Source organism: Littorina saxatilis, linkage group LG14 (assembly GCF_037325665.1).
Source record: "Littorina saxatilis isolate snail1 linkage group LG14, US_GU_Lsax_2.0, whole genome shotgun sequence".
In the NCBI taxonomy this organism is placed as follows: domain Eukaryota; kingdom Metazoa; phylum Mollusca; class Gastropoda; order Littorinimorpha; family Littorinidae; genus Littorina; species Littorina saxatilis.
Genome location: NC_090258.1, coordinates 25,263,047 through 25,282,081, shown reverse-complemented (window position 1 = coordinate 25,282,081; position 19,035 = coordinate 25,263,047). Strand labels below are relative to the sequence as shown.

The 19,035-nt window shown below is 42.1% G+C and overlaps 1 protein-coding gene across 4 annotated transcripts; it reads right to left on the bottom strand.

The window, feature by feature from the left end:
- Positions 1 to 1,922: 1,922 nt before the first annotated feature.
- LOC138947403 (heterogeneous nuclear ribonucleoprotein A3 homolog 2-like) lies at positions 1,923 to 16,277 on the bottom strand. 4 transcript variants are annotated; one of them, XR_011449653.1, is made up of 11 exons: positions 16,136 to 16,277; positions 15,528 to 15,727; positions 15,211 to 15,331; positions 7,739 to 7,949; positions 6,814 to 6,882; positions 6,293 to 6,355; positions 5,893 to 5,961; positions 5,580 to 5,678; positions 4,865 to 5,106; positions 2,259 to 2,307; positions 1,923 to 2,048 (listed from the first exon to the last, which is right to left on the bottom strand). XR_011449653.1 is itself a non-coding variant. In XM_070318858.1 (10 exons), exons 1-9 carry the CDS (start codon positions 16,142 to 16,144, stop codon positions 4,901 to 4,903), a joined length of 1,047 nt encoding a protein of 348 aa, XP_070174959.1. In that variant the 5' UTR covers positions 16,145 to 16,277; the 3' UTR covers positions 3,789 to 4,374; positions 4,865 to 4,900. The 4 variants fall into 4 exon arrangements, 3 of the variants coding, with proteins under 3 accessions (XP_070174959.1, XP_070174960.1, XP_070174961.1); XM_070318858.1 differs by lacking the exons at positions 1,923 to 2,048; positions 2,259 to 2,307 and adding an exon at positions 3,789 to 4,374; XM_070318859.1 differs by lacking the exons at positions 1,923 to 2,048; positions 2,259 to 2,307 and adding an exon at positions 3,789 to 4,370.
- Between the last annotated feature and the right edge of the window lie 2,758 nt (positions 16,278 to 19,035).

Genomic DNA, 19,035 nt, shown 5'->3' with positions numbered 1-19,035 from the left:
TAAAGGCAGAGTAAGCCTCCCGTAAACCATCACAGATACGGTCAGGCTTTTACACACAGTACAAACACCCTTTCATTTAAACACTCACCAATTGAGAACATCCTAGGTGCCCTCCGTAAAGAGCGAACAATTTTCAAAGAATTTATTTTTGCGTGGTTTATCTTACCCCTGAGCCATCGTGAACCCGTGTGATCCAGTTTTTCCTTTTCACAATGCAGTCGTCATAGTTGTCATTTGAATGCGACTCGACGTGAGCTTTGAATGCGACTCGACGTGAGCTTATCTACAATAGCACGTTTTTTATGCACGAAACAACGGCTGTGGTTCACAAGAACTCTAGCGATGGCTTTTGACTGTTGAGAGGAACGGCGAATTGCACTGATAAACCGGCCGTCGTCTGCTACGACCCTTGCGTGACCCTGCTTCCGGGCTTTTCTTTTTTTAAACTTTCACAACTTCGAATTGTTCTGATCTTGTCTTGATGAAAAACGAATTCTTTTATGATTAAAGAATGTTTGTGTAACAAGCTGTCAATTTATTATTTAGATTTTAAAAGTTAGGTCCAGCGCAAAAACGAGGCGCCGTTGTTGTTAACGGAACAAGTCTACGAAAATAAATTCTTGGAAAATGTCTCACGCTCGACAGAAAGCAGCCAGGATGTTCCCGTTCGGTGAGCGTTCAAATGGAAGTATGCTTGTACTGTATTTAGACGCTCGGGGAGCTCTGTGATGGTTTACGGGAGGCTTACTGTGCCTTTAACGTTGGGCTTTTCTCGGAAACTATAAAAGTGACCGGGCTCAAATTTTATGTGAACGTGACTCATTGTGTTGTGAATAGCAATTTCTTCCTGTCCATCTGATGCCTCATATAATATTCAGAACTGCGAAAGTGACTCGATCGAGCGTTTGCTCTTCTTGTTGAATCTGTTAGTGAAAATTCGAATTTTTTTTTTATGATAATTTTAATAAGCAAACTAATTAACTTATATTTACGCTGCGGAGCTGAAATTCAATCCCATAGTCCGGACTTCGTGGAAGATTGCTTGACCAAAATTTCAATCAATTTGATTGAAAAATGAGGGTGTGACAGTGCGGCCTCAACTTTCACAAAAAGCCGTTAAATTATTAATTTAATTATTACCGTGCGGACTAAAGCTTGCTTCTCAAAAAAGGAAAAACGTTAATCCCTTCTGTAGACCAGACTCTATAGTCATGTCAGTCTGTGTTGACGTCGTGTGAACCCACATTATGATGTATTAATTTCGCTCCACGCGGCTTGCTTATTAACTCCAAAATTAAACAGATCGTAGAAAATTATGTTTAAACGGCCAACACCTGAAGGTTCGGGACTTCTCTCCCTAATTTTTATGCAAGTTCCTCCAGTTTGAAAATCCTGGTTTTTTTTTAATTACTTCTCGCTGAAATTTACTGAACTTTTATGACATAAGAGCTTGTTAGGTGTCCGAGGCATTCTTAAAAGCTCATTACAAAATTCCAACTGGTTTAAGAGATATTTGCAATTAAACACCCTTCTAGGTCCACGACGACCGGCGAAGTTTAATGTCTTAGCGTGATACAAAAGAAAGCAAGCGCCTGAAATTCCACTTGTACCCATGATTGGCAATATCCCGTGATTTTTCCATTGTTGGAACCCTGTCTGCAGAGTAGCCTTGCCTAAACAGTGTTGGATCAGTTTCTGTAACTGCATAATCATGTTGCAAAGTGCTGGGGGAAAATGCATCATTTTTGAGTCAACCAAGCACACATCCATCCAAACCCATCACCAGACATCTTCACCTAACACGCACAACTACATTTACCACACAAAGACGCATAATTACTACCACACCAAAGACAAACACACATAATTACTACCATACCAAAGACACAAAATTACTACCACACCAAAGACAAAAGGTCACATTAGTTTCAACAATTTATTCAATGATGTAGACAGAAGCCACGAAAAGCTGCCTCGGACGACCACTCCAACTGTCCTCTTCAGGATGTCAATATGCAGTCCATCACCACAGCTCCCAATGGTCCAAGCTGAAACACAAACATGGACTCGTGAACATTTCTTGCAACACAAGCAAAATATAATTGATGTGGGTGATAACTAATAAGTGTCAACCCTAACCATTTAAAGTGTCAAACAAATTAATCTGAATCACAGCTGGACAAAATCCAATTACTGTGAAAAACACTGCAACAAAGCTAAAATTACTCAAATAAAATGAATAAAACATAAATACTGACCTCGTCAAATACCTGTTGGAGCAGATGATCGGTTTCTCTCCAGTAGATCCTGCAAATACATTACTTGGATCAGCACGTGAAATCAAACATAATAATGCTTCCATCTCCGACTTCCAGAAAAAAGTATAAAATTCTACCACTAGCAAATACCTAGCCAGAAGACCAATCCCAACTCCTAGACACAAGATATAGATCCCCAAGCGCAAGTAACACAATTAGTCAGTTATCCAAATGAAGACATAGCCTGCCTATTGTAATATATATTTGGAAGTCAACAGGTTACATCAATAGATGCCCTAAAACATAATCATTGCTGTTCATTGTATAAAAAAAAGAGGATGAAAACCGATTCCAATTCTGGTACAGGCCGATTCCAATTCTGGTACTACAGGGGAGGAAAAAGGACTGCAGTTAAAATTGTAAAAGTAGGCAAACTGAAGTCTTTAAAATTGTAAAAGTAGGCAAACTGAAGTCTTTCAAATTGTAAAAAGCTCCTACCTAGTAGGCAAACTGAAGTCTTATCTTAGAGCATAAAGGACATACAATGCTGCAATATTAAAGTAAAAAATTTCTTTTAGACCTACCTAAAGAAAGGAGTAAAATGTGACCTTACCAATACCTGTGCTAAGGCCTAGACCAGTCAGTTTGCTGTACTGGTTTTGCGTGAAGACCAGAGGCTGCTATTCCAGGTTAGCCAATATAGCTTACGCAGGTGGCCCCTAGCTGTATGCTTACCTAGGCCAGAGCTCCTCCACATGGAGTATAGAATGTTACTTACTCCACACTACAGTACAGACAACACCCAGATCAAAACACGAGCAAGTAGAGAAATACAGGTAAGGTAACAATACGCAAGCCAACAGAACAAAGTTTGGTAGTGAAATGTATCTGACAAAACAATTATAGCAGGACTGCCCTTTAGCTTCTTTTTGCTCTTCCTAAATTTAAATTGAAGACAATGAACAAATAAACAGCAAAAATTCGTTTTCAATCTGACAGTGTAAAAATAAGTGATGAAAAATGTGAATTTTGACTCTGATGGCTCCGCCTGGAGAATGTATGCAGTAAAGACAGATCAATTTATGTTTGAAAGTACAATAGATGCAATAAATAGTCGTTTAGGTAAGCATGTCTGTAGATTGGCTGATTACACTGTGTTGCGACATAAAAAGAATGGATTCTCCAGTCAAACTTCATCTCTAAACTATTGTCATACCATGACCTACAGGCTACCACTCATTCAATCGCCCAAACCCGCCAGCAGATGTAGGTACTACCATATCCTGATTTTGTGCTAGAGAAGTAAAACCAAATATTTCTCAAGCCTATCTTGCCATGAAGTAAAAGCCGATATTTATCAAGCCTATCTTATCATGGTATGACATAGGTTTAGATAACAAATACAAGAACGTTAGCACAGACACCTCTCCCCTCCAACACACTACGACAGTATGACTAATGCATGCACAATTTTGAACAAGTACACTTGCCAAATATAACACTCAGGAAAGATTCTTGAACAAGTACTCCTATTGTTAACACGGTTTTATTCATCGACGGCGACAAAGACTGAACAGAGTACATAAGACCCACATTTCACGTAAAACTTTAAAAACAATTAAAATAAGCTTGATGACAAAAACCAAAAGTCACTGTATGAATTTTGACGGGGATAAATGAGAATGATTGTTCCACTTGACAATGCTGTTCAACGATTGTGTGCTTGCTCAAGACATCATCAATCAAACATATTTTAAAACATAAGAGCCAGCTGTCTTTCTCTCAATGTCTGTGGGACATCACACTGTCTCTTCACTGGGGAAGTATTGCACACTGACAACTGATCCGATGGTGAACACGGCACTTTCACAACACAAATCTGGAGACTGGTGTAGCGCTTTCCTGGGGAGCTAGCAGACTTAGCTCTACGACTGTCGGGTGGGCAAGTCTATCAAGCTTCCTGCCTGCCTATGATGATGTGGAGAAATCTCTGCCATAGCGGTCGACTTGCCACGCGATTGGAGCTGAGCTACTGCTAACGCCTCAAGCTATGTTAGCCTGCCTGCCTTCTCTCTGCCTCATCAATCTTCCTCAGGTTCTTACTCACTGAGCCTACCTAGATGGAATGATAAGACAACCAACAAAGCACCACATTAATATCTCACACTAGCAGTAATCCATACACTTGATCACACCTCACTCATCCAAACTAGTACTATGATCCTCTTACTGGTCAATGCATCTGACTACTTACTAGGCTCAGACAAGTACAGTCATGAACCATTACCTTCAAGTTTCTAATCAGCAACATGTGCTAAACTTACCGCTACAAATAACCAATTGTGTCATTACAAGATTAACCAGCCATAAGTCCTAACATCTAAGTATACCAGTGTAAAAAAAAAAAAGCCTGTAACAAACAAGATTCTAAATTGTGTAATAAGCTAGAAAAGCCTGCTTCAAGTTTCTCATTTATAAGATTCTGGCAAGTACTTTCCTCAATGTATATTTAGGTTAGAAGATCCTTCTCAAAGTATTCATCTCTTAAAGACACCCCCCCCACCACCCCGCTGACCTCACTCCTGGGGCAAGGAACGCTCACTCACCTGAGAGAAAGCCGGCAAACTGGAGCAGTACTGAGTTTATCGTCTGCCGTAGCCGCCGCCACCACCTCCACCCCCGTAGCCACCACCTCCGTAACCACCACCGCCGCCGCTGCCACCGTAGGGACCCTGGCTGCGAGCCCCATAGCCACCACCACCACCGCTGCCACCAGCACTCCTCATGGGACCCCCTCCATAGCTTTCACCATAGTTGGTGCCAAAACTGCCGCTGTTCCAGCCACCTTCTGTGAAACAAAAGAGAACACAAATATTTCTGAATAATCTTCGAACAGTCACCAATACCATGGTATGTCATAATTCTGTGCATGTATGCGTTAGGTGAAATTGGTTGCCTGTGCTATTTGGCAGGCAGTCGCTAGCTTTGTCTGCCATTATCCCAAATTTGACATGAAACTCCTGTGCACACAACCGAAACCTACACCTGACAATTGACAAAAATGTTTAAGCAGCTGCTAGACAAAGCGTGATAGCATGAAAACAATAGCCACAGGTACGAGGGAATGCCCAAAATCTTTTACCCGACTTACTGTTTTTCAAAATCCATAAGCGTCCCCATAATCAACCGGCAGCCCTGCACCCCACATAACAATGCAAGATCACAGATTCTTAACATAATTGAATGTCAAGACAGGAAAACAGCAAAACGTCTCAACAAAATGCAAAAGACACAGAGCACAAATAAAACAAGACAACCAACCTCCTTGTCCGCCGTAGCCGCCACCTCCATAGCTGTCGTAGCCACCACCGCCGTATCCACCCTGGCTGCCATAGCCGCCGCCTCCACCATAACCACCACCTGCAAAAGTCACACCAGCCATTAGCCACCGATGGAGAATTGATCGGGCACAATCCTGTAGGAAGGCAAGGGAACATAACATGAACAAAACATGTGGTTCAAGGGCTAACACGTGTTGTCCACAACACCTACTACCAATTATGGACACTAACTCTTACTCTTTTCATGTTATTTTCAAAATGAAATATTTTTTAAAATCACACAAAGGTCTTACCCCCGTAGCTGTTTCCACCGCCATAACCACCTCCGCCATAGCCGCCGCCACCACCATATTCACGACCACCTGCACAAAAAACAGAGAGGAAGTTATCTTCTCTGTAACATTACAGGCTTTCTGCATACAGCTGAAATTACATGTACAGTCACATCAAGCAAATCGATCTATACCAAAGTCCTACGTCTCTATCAAATCAAAAGCTTTGGGTTCAACAGCTTGTCACCATTAGCACACTTTGCGAACTCTTCAATCCCACAAGGGGCCAGGGGGAGAATTCTTGCAACTACTGCCCCTGAACCACAACACACAAAATGTAGCGGGGCTCAAAAAGAGAACTAGGCTGACGAGAGCCACAGTGGTTCAACAAAAGCACATCAAGTGATCACACTATACATGCCTCTTCCACCACGCCCACCTCCTCGACTTCCTCCACGGCCACCACCGCCGCCGCCAGAACCACCTGCACACACACACAATACCACCATCACATCCTGCACAAGTGAGGTATTCCAAATACATTCCATGCATCACAACATGACTGAGCCAACTGTCGCATGTTTGCGATTATTTGTTTGAGCATATTAATTCTAAGCCCAGACTGAAAGCTCTGGGCATGGGAACATCGATTTGTGTAATTGTTTAAAATTGACCCAAATGTGGGTCTGCAACTCAATAACTACTCCACAGTTACACTTGAAAAATGACAAGAAATTCCTATCCACACCAAAAGCATGGGTGAAACTGATCAGAATTGTAAATAAGGAAAATGAGGCCGGGGTCCGGGGGGGTCCAGGGGCAACGCCCTGCTAGGGGGCCATGCAAAAGTCCTTACATGTAACAACTATTCCAAATCAGAGGGTAGTTTGAAGGCCACACAAAGTAATTCTGTATCATGAAAGTTCTTACAATATCACTCACCCATATCATTCTTGGAAAGAGCTTTCTTCACTTCAACCTGACGGCCATTCAGATCATGTCGCTTTTTCACTGAAACAAACAACGCATCACATTATGTACCCCTCTTCGTTTCACATCATATCTTACTCTTCCTGTAGGCACACAACTTTGGGATATATTCCCAACTGAATTGAAACTCCCTTTACCACTAATCTATAACAAATGCAGACCAGAGATCTTTCTTTCTTTGGAGTTTAACGTCGTTTTCAACCGTTCAAGGTTATATCGCGACGGGGAAAAGGGGGGGGGGGGGGGATGGGATGGGATAGAGCCACTTGTTAATTGGACTTGTGATCGGAAGGTCGCTGGTTCGAATTCGGGCCGGGACGGACACGGGTCAACTTTATGTGCAGACCCAGAGACGGAAGCCATGTCCCACCCCCGTGTCATCACAATGGCACGTAAAAGACCTTGGTCATTCTGCCATAAGTGCAGGTGGCTGAATACACCTAAACACGCAGACACCTGGGTAGCGCGACTCCGTTGCTGCTAGCTTTCCACTGGGAGGAAGCGACCCGAATTTCCCAGCGATGGGACAATAAAGTAATGAAAATGAAAAATGAAGTTGTTTCTTGTTCACAAAAGCACTAATCAAAAAATTGCTCCAGGGGCTTGCAACGTAGTACAATATATGACCTTACAGACCAGAGATCCTCGAAAACAGTAAAGCCAAAGATACAAACATCAGCTACGCTATAATGCAGTACAATAAGACCCAGGCTGCGCTATAGTAAGTCCCACAAAGTACCACGTCATGATGAAACAATACCAAATCTCAAAACCCAACCCCCCTGCAACGCATATCCGTGTCCATTTCTAGAGGCTTCCTGCGATGCTTCAGTATGTATACTTCTGAGCAGTTGCTACAACAAACAAAGCAACTTACAAACAGCTTTGTCGACACTGTCGTGGTCTTCGAAGGTGACGAAGCAGAAGCCTCGGGCCTTGCCCGTGTGTTTGTCTGTGATGAGATCCACTGTGGCAATCTGGCCGTAGGGACTGAATGATTCACGAACCATGTCCTCCGTTGTGTCTTCCTTCACTCCTCCCACGAACATCTTCTTCACTGACTGTTGAGATTCTGGTCGCCCTGACTCCTGCAGATGCAAAATTCAATGTTGAGGAAATCATGTAATACCGCTAACTCCCCCCTTCACTTACAATTCAATGCTTTACTGACAAGGTACATTCAGGAACCCAGGGATGTCGTTAGGCGTCGGACATAGACCGATTGAAAGGCTCAAACGTCCGATTCACATAGCCGCAGAGCGGTCAGATGTCCTATCATGTTGAACTGAGCGCTGTCATTGTCCGATAAGAACGCCATGCCTTCGGACAGCGTGATATTCGATATTTTCCGTTCAAGACACACATTTTCAAAAAGCGACCGAACACTCTCGCATACAGATGCACTACACAAGAAAGTGTAGTGCTCATCTTGCGTTTTCGGGAATTCAGAACCGTTTGCGATATGAGCCGTTCGGGTAAAACCCGTCTGCAGCATACAAAAGTTAGGAGTACGGGAGACTCCAACTGACTATAAGTCTTGAGTCTGCTTTCGGTTTCAGTTCGAGACATTTTCACGAATCTCATTGAATTATGCCACCGAAACAAAACTAAAACCTGCTAAAGATCAACAAAAGCTGAAGATCTTTGGCATTTCAACGGCATCCGGTTTGACTCAAAAATAGGAGAAAACACGGCGAGCGTCATTCTTGAAAATGACAGTGCCAATGACAGTGTCGACGCAGAAACTGACACAATCACGGAAAGAGAATTTCATGGGCGCAACTGCTGAAAATGAAAAAACTGAAAAGGTCGTGGTCCAGGGCAGCGCCCTTGCTGGGGGTCCAAGGGGGCAGCGCCCCCCACCCAAAAACAAATTTTTGCATTTCAGGAAGAATTTGAAGCCTCTTTTGACTCTAAATCTATTTCAGAACAAACAGGCTTTCTTTCTTTATTTGGTGTTTAACGTCGTTTTCAACCACGAAGGTTATATCGCGACAGGGAAAGGGGGGAGATGGGATAGAGCCACTTGTCAATTGTTTCTTGTTCACAAAAGCACTAATCAAAAATTTGCTCCAGGGGCTTGCAACGTAGTACAATATATTACCTTACTGGGAGAATGCAAGTTTCCAGTACAAAGGACATAACATTTATTACATACTGCTTGACTAAAATCTTTACAAACAGGCTTTGCGGATATGCATAATATAAACAATCTTGTAAACCTGAAGGTATTCTTTGTAACCACCCAGCCGAAAATGAATTTTAGCATATTAAGAGGGGCTATTTGAGCCTCTCCTGATTTTAAAACTGAAAACAGCAACAACAACAAAATTGGGTGGGGGGGGGGGGGGGGGGGATGCACAACATGAAAACCCTCTATACTTGAAGGTGTTTGGTTGCATCACTCTTGCTGGAGGGTCTACAATAAACAAGGTCAACACATTTGAAGAAGGGTTTTAGAAGCCTCTCCTTGCTAACAAACTTAAAATGGGAGATGCCCAAATTAAAAATCTTGTAAACTTGAAGGTGATTGATTTTATCACCTAGTTTTGTCTTTGATTTAAAAAATGTTTACTGAATTAAAGGAAAATTACCATGCTAACAAAAAGTTTTCACAAACACAGGAAATTACAGTCACCTCCCTTGTACAGACCTGTTTACCCTAAACCCGAGGCAAGAGTACTTTCCCAAAAAGTTGAGTATTTTTCAAAAAGTTGGTGTACTTTGCAAGTAAAGCTATATGGGGTAGGGAAAATGTACGCGTGGGTGCAAACGTGTTTATGTAAGAATGCATGTCTTGTGAACACCTTCAGAATTTAACTCCTTCCAATACAACAGGAATAAAACAATTGTATTTACCTGTCATTATAACCAGTGTCTTCCAAACAGATTCTTTCTTTCTTTATTTGGTGTTTAACGTCGTTTTCAACCATTCAAGGTTATATCGCGACGGGGAAAGGGGGAGATGGGATAGGGGGGAGATGGGATAGAGCCACTTGTTAATCGTTTCTTGTTCACAAAAGCACTAATCAAACAAGAAGAGCAAACGCTCGATCGAGTCACTTTCGCAGTTCTGAATATTATATGAGGCATCAGATGGACAGGAAGAAATTGCTATTCACAACACAATGAGTCACGTTCACATAAAATTTGAGCCCGGTCACTTTTATAGTTTCCGAGAAAAGCCCAACGTTAAGTTGTGTGTTGCCGAACAGAAAAGGCTAGTTATCTCCCTTGTTTTTCTGATAACGTTCGTAAAAGGCTACAGATGTAAATACTTTGATGTAAAGAATAATCCTACAAAGTTTCAATCACATCCGATGAACTTTGTCAAAGATATAAAATGTCTAATTTTTCCTTTGACGCTGACCTGTGACCTTGAAAAAGGTCAAAGGTCAACGAAACCATCGTTAAAGTGTAGAGGTCATTGGAGGTCACGACTAAACAAAATATGAGCCCGATCGCTTTGATAGTTTCCGAGATACTTTGTCAAAGATATAAAATGTCTAATTTTTCCTTTGACGCTGACCTTGAAAAAGGTCAAAGGTCAACGAAACCATCGTTAAAGTGTAGAGGTCATTGGAGGTCACGACTAAACAAAATATGAGCCCGATCGCTTTGATAGTTTCCGAGAAAAGTCCAACGTTAAGGTGGTGTCTACGGACGGACGGACGGCCGGCCGGACTAACACTGACCGATTACATAGTCACTTTTTCTCAAGTGACTCAAAAATTGCTCCAGGGGCTTGCAACGTAGTACAATATATGACCTTACTGGGAGAATGCAAGTTTCCAGTACAAAGGACTTAACATTTCTTACATACTGCTTGACTAAAATCTTTACAAGCATCGACTATATTCTATACAAGAAACACTTAACAAGGGTAAAAGGAGAAACAGAACCGTTAGTCGCCTCTTACGACATGCTGGGTAGCATCGGGTAAATTCTTTCTCGCCCCAACCAATATGGGACTCCCCCTAACCCGCGGGGGGTCCAAACAGATTGATAAGGCCAAAAAAAAAAAGGTCTGTTTACGGTAACATAGGCCAAAAAAATAGGGTCGGTAGGTCGGGATTCCCCCCCCCCCCCCCCCCCCCCAAACCATATTTTTACGTTATTTTGCCAAAAAAAACAAGATTTTTTTCCTCTTTTTTTCTCCCCCCAAATGCCAAAAAAAGTCTAGGGTCGCGCGAAAAAACTAGGGTCGGTCGGGTTACCGTAAACAGACCTATTTTTTTTTGGCCTAATGAAAAGATGAAGTTCGTGAAATAACATCTGCGGTTAACAGTCGACAGTGGCAAGTTCATTTTTACAATCATCTCAGAAAACATTGCTTCAGCGCGGACTACAGCCTTTTCTTCTGGCAGGATTTGTTTTGCGGGAATGAACTTCATAATTCCTTGGCAGCTTTCAGCGGATTTCTTTGCAGCAACCTTGTCCAGGTGAGTTTTAGAACTGCAGTGTCGTTCGATGTCATATTTCCAAGCATGGGCAACGAAGAAATCTGATTTACAATACTTGCAGTGTGCATGACTTTTTCCAGGGGTGTGCAAATCCACTAACCCGTGGGGAGTTAAAAATTGACCAGGTCAGGGCCTCACATCCACGTCGGACATATGAGGATATTTTTTTCAAATGTCCTATACATTTTTCATGCAGGAGGACAACTGTCCTATTGTTTTTGTCACAAAGTGGTCAATGTCCGATTATTATCTCATTTGATCCGGACATCGTCAGTACTTCTCAATTTACAGTAGTTTGAATGCTATTTTATCGATGTATTGCGAAGCGATGTGTAGCAGACGAAATTAGACACTTTGTGCCTCTAGTACCAAAGAGTTTCCAAGGCTCGCAACTCGGAATGCTCGAAGCCAGTTGGAAGTTGCCTCCCTTCGCGCTTTCCCCGAAAATAACAAACATGCCGCCTAAACGAAATCTGATCCCAGAAAAGGGACAGAAGAAATTACACTTCAAGTCCGCCTTCCCTCATCTGTCAGTAGCACGGAAACTGAGCTTCTTCCAGCCCCAGAGCAGTTAGAGCCCGATCGCCCAGGTGAGAATGTCGATCGCGATAGTCAAACATTGGAGCCGAAGAAAAACACTACCCCCTCCCTCACCCCCACGCGTAACTTCGTCTCAAGCTGGGCGACATCATTCCCGTGGGTGTCGCATGACCAAGAGAGGAAACTTATGTTTTGCACCTCATGTCAGCACACAGGGAAGTCCAACACTTTTACCGTTGGCTGTTCGAACTTTTGCAAATCGGCCCTTACCGATCATCAAGAAACCAAAGACCATGCTGTTAGTGTGCAAGTGCCATCTCTCCAGAGAGACAAGGAGATAGTTGAAACCCGACAGCTGACAAAACAAGAAAAGGGGGCAGCTGTGGCAGTCAAAGCTGCTCACTTTTTGCCCAAAAAAGTAGTTTTGTTCTTTTACCCTCGTGCCAAGAAACTAGTCAAGTTTAATTATATTTACGTTTTGTTAGGGAAAAAAATGTCCTATTGATTTGTTTTTGTTCAGGACTTTTACATTGGCCAGGACATTTGTCCTATGCTACCTCTCATGGATGTGAGGCCCTGCCGGGTTAGCTGAGGTCTTTGAGTAGCATTCCCGTGAGTTAGCTAAATATTTCACAAACAAACCTCAATATAGAGCTTCAAATGCCAACTCCTTACTAAAATGAATGGCCAAAATACATTTCCCCTTGTTTTTCGTAATGAAAACAAAGCCCAAACCGAAGCCCAAACAGTAAGTACTGTTTCTAAGGCACTTTTTCTGAAGTATTGATCGTGTTCGAAAATGTCTGCTTCAACGATGTGAGTTACATCCCTTAGTTTAGTTGTACATTTTGACCAATGAGAAAGCGCTCCCTAATTTGTTTCGGGCCACTGAAAAACAACCATGGCGTTGTTTATAATCCAATGTTTCTGTGTGTGAAACTTCAAAGACAAAATAAGAAAAGTTGGAGTGGGTTACCTATTTTTTTCCCAGGTGAGCTGGAAATGAGATTCTACTAACCCGTGGGTGAGTTTATTTTTAAATTTGCACACCCCTGCTTTTTCCCATAGTAGACTCAACAATTCCTGGCTCTTTCTTATATTTCTCCAAGGAAATCTGCTGCTTCTGCTTTATAGACTTGGTACAGTCATCCGAAACTGGCACATTTTGCCACGATTGTCCAGTTTCAAGCAAGCTTGTTTTAGTTGCCAACTTTCTAAAGGACTCAATGTATCTGAAGCAAAATACCACTGGTTCATAGATCAGAAATGCAAATTTTCTCTACCACTGAAAGTCTCTGAATCCCTGAAAGTGGGGTATATAAGGAAGGCTAACTTCCCCCTCTTGGCACCTTTACACAACCGTCCCTATCAGGCATGGTCAAAGGTGGCTGACCTCTCAAGCAACCCCCCACCCAAACACAATGGCCTTGCTCCAGAATTTTCAAAAAAACCCGGATTTTCCGTCTGCAGCCTCCTGAGAAAAACGGAAATTCCGTCTAGGACGGAAGAGTTGCACCCATGGAATTTGTCTTTTGTACAGGACATGGTGTTGGCAGGACAGAAAAACCCTGTTTGGTTGGTTAGACCTTGACAGCAAAGAGACCATACTGCTTTGTCGAATCTGTGTTGAACAGGACTTGTTTTTTCTTTTTTTCTCAGTATTTTTCTAGTCGAATCATGCAGTTTGTAAGACAATTAAAAAAAAAAAGAGTACTGAAGGTTTTCGTTGCTTTTTAGATGTTTGTTTCTTTTTGTGTGTGTCCTATTTGGAACTAAATTAATAAAACAATGTATGCAACAAATGTTGGTGTATATATCCTATATGTGTATGTGTTAAAGCATGTTTTGAAACCATTCCACGGACAGTGTTTTGCACAAAATTATGTCCTATTGAAATTTCTGAAATGTCAAATGTCCTATTGATTCTGAAGAGCTCAGGACATTTGTCCTATAGGTATGAATTTGTAACAACATTCCTGGGAACCAACCTGGCCCACTTGATTGCCTCACAAATTGTTTAGTTAGTGTGTCAGTATTCTTAATTTTCATTGTGGGTAATATAGATTTTATTCTAATTTTATTTTGCCAACAGGAGCACACGTATGCGATGCCCTTACTAAACAGAGTAAACAGAGTAGAACAGGTGAAGTGGATATGACGTGAACACGGTATAATGTGGAATGTGTATGTGTGCGAGTAAGCAATTTGGTGAGCACTCTGTATTTCATTGTGTTTGTTCCAGCCAAACAACATTCCTGAGTATTGCACATAGTTGTAATAAAATTGCATGTCTTATCAGGCATGGGAATTGAAAAAAGTAAAAAAGGCTGAACATTTGTAAGTAATGGCAAAGTCGACGGCGCGAAGCGCCTTGCCCTGCTAGGGGGCTTCAGGGGCAAGCCCCCCCCCCCCGAATTTTTCTCTCTCCAAAGAACCCACATGGTGCAATTTGGTGTCATCTAAGCTCCAAGTTTGCAATTAAATTCAGTTTTTAGAACCATTTTTGCCTCCCCCATTTATTTTTTGCTTTGAATGATCCTCACGCGTCTTCAGTTGCGATCCAGAAGGTATGTGTACCCACAGACAATTTTGAATAAGACCAAGAATACCGCATATGAACCACTCACATAACACCTGATCAATACAGAACAGCACACAGGGGTGTGCAAATCCACTAACCCGTGACCCGGGGGGAGTTAAAAATTGGCCGGGTTAGCTGAGGTCTTTGAGTAGCATTCCCGTGGGTTAGCTAAAAATTTCACAAACAAAACTCAAGATAGAGCTTTAAATGCCAACTCCTTACTAAAATGAATGGCCAAAATACATTCCCCCTTGTTTTTCATAATGAAAACAAAGCCCAAACCGAAGCCCAAACAGTAAGTACTGTTTTTAAGGCGCTTTTTCTGAAGTATTGATCGTGTTCGAAAATGTCGTCTGCTTCAACGATGTGAGTTACATCCCTTAGTTTAGTTTTACATTTTGACCAATGAGAAAGCGCTCCCTAATTTGTTTCGGGCCACTGAAAAACAACCATGGCGTTGTTTAGTTCGGACAGACTGGTCGTCGGCAGATGCTACCTTTCAGTGACTTATAATCCAATGTTTCTGTGTGTGAAACTTCAAAGACAAAATAAGAAAAGTTGGAGTGGGCTACCTATTTTTTTCCCGGGTGAGCTGGAAATGAGATTCTACTAACCCGTGGGTGAGTTGTTTATGTTTAAATTTGCACACCCCTGGCACATAAACCTATCTAACCAGCCAATGCCTTATTCCCAATCAGCCCCGAGATCAAACCTTTGCAAAAAAAATATTTTACAATGACATAGCAGTGTTATAATATAAATTACCTCTCTGGGCATGGCTCTTTTTGTGTCGACTTCCCGGTCATCAACTTTGTGAGGACGGTTTGCTTGTGCCTGGTCAATTGAGTCGGCATCTTTGTATGTGATGAAACCAAATCCCCTCGACCTGAAAAAGAAAGAGATCACAATAAATAGGGCACAACAGACCTGAATGCCTATAGAGAACAAGGGAATCGGATACAATGTCCCCCTGTGTTAAGTACCACCACCACTCTCCTGGATATGGATTTTATCTATGTTTTTGCAAGGTCACCTTAAATTATTAACGCCATGCGTCAAGATTTCATTGGTCAAATTCTTACTTTTTTGTGTTGGGGTCTCGCATGACAACGCAGTCCACAATTTCTCCCCATGTTTCGAAGTGTGATCGAAGACTGTTTTCGTCTGTCACGTAACTCAAGCCACCAATGAAGAGTTTTCTGAACTGCTCAGCGTTAGGGTCAAGATCATTGCCCCCATAATCTCTGCGACCACCTCCACCACGTCCACCGCCTCCTCGGAACTGGAAGAAAAGAAAATGTGTTAACCAGGAAGTAAAACCGGTGAACAAAGGCGTAGGCCTAACCCACCGGCATGCAAGTGAGAACACGTTTTACTTTTAGCAACAAAAAGAACCTTGCAAAGTAGCACCAAACTCGCCCTACTATCATATCTGCATCAAATATATAGGTATGCAGTAGTAATAATTCATTAAACACGGGAGAAACGATCGCATTTTATCAACGCACATAGCCGATTTGCAATTCAACATGGCGTCTGTCTAGACCAAACCGTGCAGAACGCACCGGTTTTATGTCAGAGAAAATATTTCAGACACAACCAATACTCGCTACGTTAAGATACAATTCAACCAAGCGCACGCGTAAATGATCACTTTTACAGAAACTTTGCAAATAAATCGAATACTCACTCCTGGCATTTTAGATGTCTTTTGGGAGCTAACTCAACAACTCGTCCACCCGGCGTCACTAGTCGATCTGGAAAGAGACTGAGCGTGGGGCTCCAACCACGTGACCAACTATCCGTACGTTTCATTGGTTAAACACAATGACAAAGCCATGCACATGCGCACAGCTCATTAATTTTTAAACAGTCGTCTCGTCTCGGATAACAAAATGACGCTAAAAGGAGAATTAAGACGAGACTTTGGTTGGCCAAGACGAATGCGATCCAGACAACTCTGTCATTTTTATAAACATGATTTTCATAAAGCAGTTACTTCCCTTTCAAAACATATTCATGACCTTATTGAGGAAATAATTTCACACAATTCCAGTTGCAAAAACTGTGCCTGGGTACGCGATATAAAATGAGGTTCGTTGATTTTTTTCGTTAATGGTTTTCTACGATGATTACACTGATTCTTCTTTTCTAAGTCCTTTTCAATGTTTACTACTTATGTTTACTTTTTTAAATTAAAAAAAACCCCACTTTTGTTCTTCCTCTAAGATGTATAAAGGCAGTTTATGAGTGCATCCCTGATAATAATAATAATAATAATAATAATAATAATAATAATAATAATAATAATAATAATAATAATAAATGAGCATTTATACAGCGCAACATCATAACTTTACAATTATGCTCTTTGCGCTTGACACATTTAAATGAGTGTAAGACACAAAAAAACACCTTTCTTGAGGGTGTAATATCTGCTCAAAAAGAGCGAGGACTAATTTAAAAAAACAAAACACTTTTGCTAATACAAAGAATTATTTTATCTTATCTTGTCTTATCTTTAGCATAATCTAATTTTCTTATGCATCTACCAGCCAGGTAAATGTTCCGATCATTAGGCCTAAAAAAAAAATAGGTGTGGTTTCGGTAACCCGACCTACCCTATTTTTAGGGGCCAACCCTGTAACTTTTTATTACATTTGTCAACAACAACAACAACAACAACAACAACAACAACAACAACAACAACAACAACAACAACAACAACAACAACAACAACAACAACAACAAAACAAAAAGTGACAAAACCGAGTGCAGAAAACGCAATGAAAGCAAAAGCGCTCGAGTCGCACACTTATTTCACTGTCAAGTAGGTTTAATTTGTACACATTAGAAAAAAAAGTTTAAAAAAAAAAAAGTGATTGCCTACCTTCCTACCCTATTTTTTTTGGCTATGTTACCTTAACCACACCTATTTTTTGTTTTTGTTTGCCTAATGGGAATATTGTATAGGGGTATCTATGACGCCCTGTTTGATGCTAACTTTGCTTTTAAAGTAGAGTTTTGGAGAGAAATCCTACATAAGTACAATTAGCATCAAACGGCGAGTTTCTGGAAACCTGCTTGAAGTACGCTTCAGTGGAGTTTCTGGAAACCTGCTTGAAGTACGCTTCAGGGGAGTTTCTGGAAACCTGCTTGAAGTATGCTTCAGTGGAGTTTCTGGAAACCTGCTTGAAGTATGCTTCAGTGGAGTTTCTGGAAACCTGCTTGAAGTATGCTTCAGTGGAGTTTCTGGAAACCTGCTTGAAGTACGCTTCAGGGGAGTTTCTGGAAACCTGCTTGAAGTATGCTTCAGTGGAGTTTCTGGAAACCTGCTTGAAGTACGCTTCAGTGGAGTTTCTGGAAACCTGCTTGAAGTACGCTTCAGGGGAGTTTCTGGAAACCTGCTTGAAGTACGCTTCAGTGGAGTTTCTGGAAACCTGCTTGAGGTACGCTTCAGTGGAGTTTCTGGAAACCTGCTTGAAGTACGCTTCAGTGGAGTTTCTGGAAACCTGCTTGAAGTACGCTTCAGGGGAGTTTCTGGAAACCTGCTTGAAGTATGCTTCAGTGGAGTTTCTGGAAACCTGCTTGAAGTACGCTTCAGTGGAGTTTCTGGAAACCTGCTTGAAGTACGCTTCAGGGGAGTTTCTGGAAACCTGCTTGAGGTACGCTTCAGTGGAGTTTCTGGAAACCTGCTTGAAGTACGCTTCAGGGGAGTTTCTGGAAACCTGCTTGAAGTATGCTTCAGGGGAGTTTCTGGAAACCTGCTTGAAGTACGCTTCAGGGGAGTTTCTGGGGAAGTATACTGTAGTTCACTGAGTCGAGTTGTAAGAAAGGTACTGGTATTTTTGTGCCATATATTTGGATGGCGAGCTCGATTGACTGTACCCATAACGGTAATTTGTTGCGGACGAAGCTGCCAGCTCCACATGACTAAAGTGGAAGTGAACTTGATTCGATTGGGACAGTTACTTCTCATGTCAGTGTGTGTGTGTGTGTGTGTGTGTGCCGTGTGTGTGTGTGTGTGAGAGAGTTTGGGTGTCTGTGTGTGCGTTCAAGTTCGTGCATGTCAGTGTGTGTGATTGTGTATCGGTGTGTGTGTGTGTGTGTGTTCAAGTTCGTGCATGTCAGTGTGTGTGATTGTGTATCGGTGTGTGTGTGTGTTGGAGGGTGTGTGTGTTTCAGTGGGGGGTATGCCGCTCAGGCGCGCTGCACTATGAATCTCAGTAATTTGCTGTCTCAACCCCAATCCCGACAGGTACACACATCAGCCCATGCATCCTTTACAGTCATAATTATACGCAACATCAGAGGCAAGTTATGAGCCCAGGCAGGGTGAGTTACACACCACGCGTGTCGCCCCCAGCCTTTACTACCTGGCTCGGACCGCAGAAGTTAGCGCACAAAGGCCGAATCAGTCGCAGTGAAGCGCTGGCCAGCGGGCAGTACAGTGCTACGTAAGTTGCATAACTTTATCGCCTTCCCCCCATTTACTCAACAACACACCACTGAGACACAACCAAAAACATCCTAGGTCGCCGAGTTTCGATGCGCGTCATAGGTAGATATATATGTATGTCAGCAATATAT

Bases quoted from the DNA above. Each gene is read 5' to 3' on its own strand.
- LOC138947403 (XM_070318858.1), bottom strand. The intron at 6,356-6,813 runs GTGAGTGATATT...GTGTGTGTGCAG, and splicing joins TCTTTCCAAGAATGATATGG to GTGGTTCTGGCGGCGGCGGT. The intron at 5,107-5,579 runs GTTGGTTGTCTT...TTTGTTTCACAG, and splicing joins CGGCTACGGCGGACAAGGAG to AAGGTGGCTGGAACAGCGGC.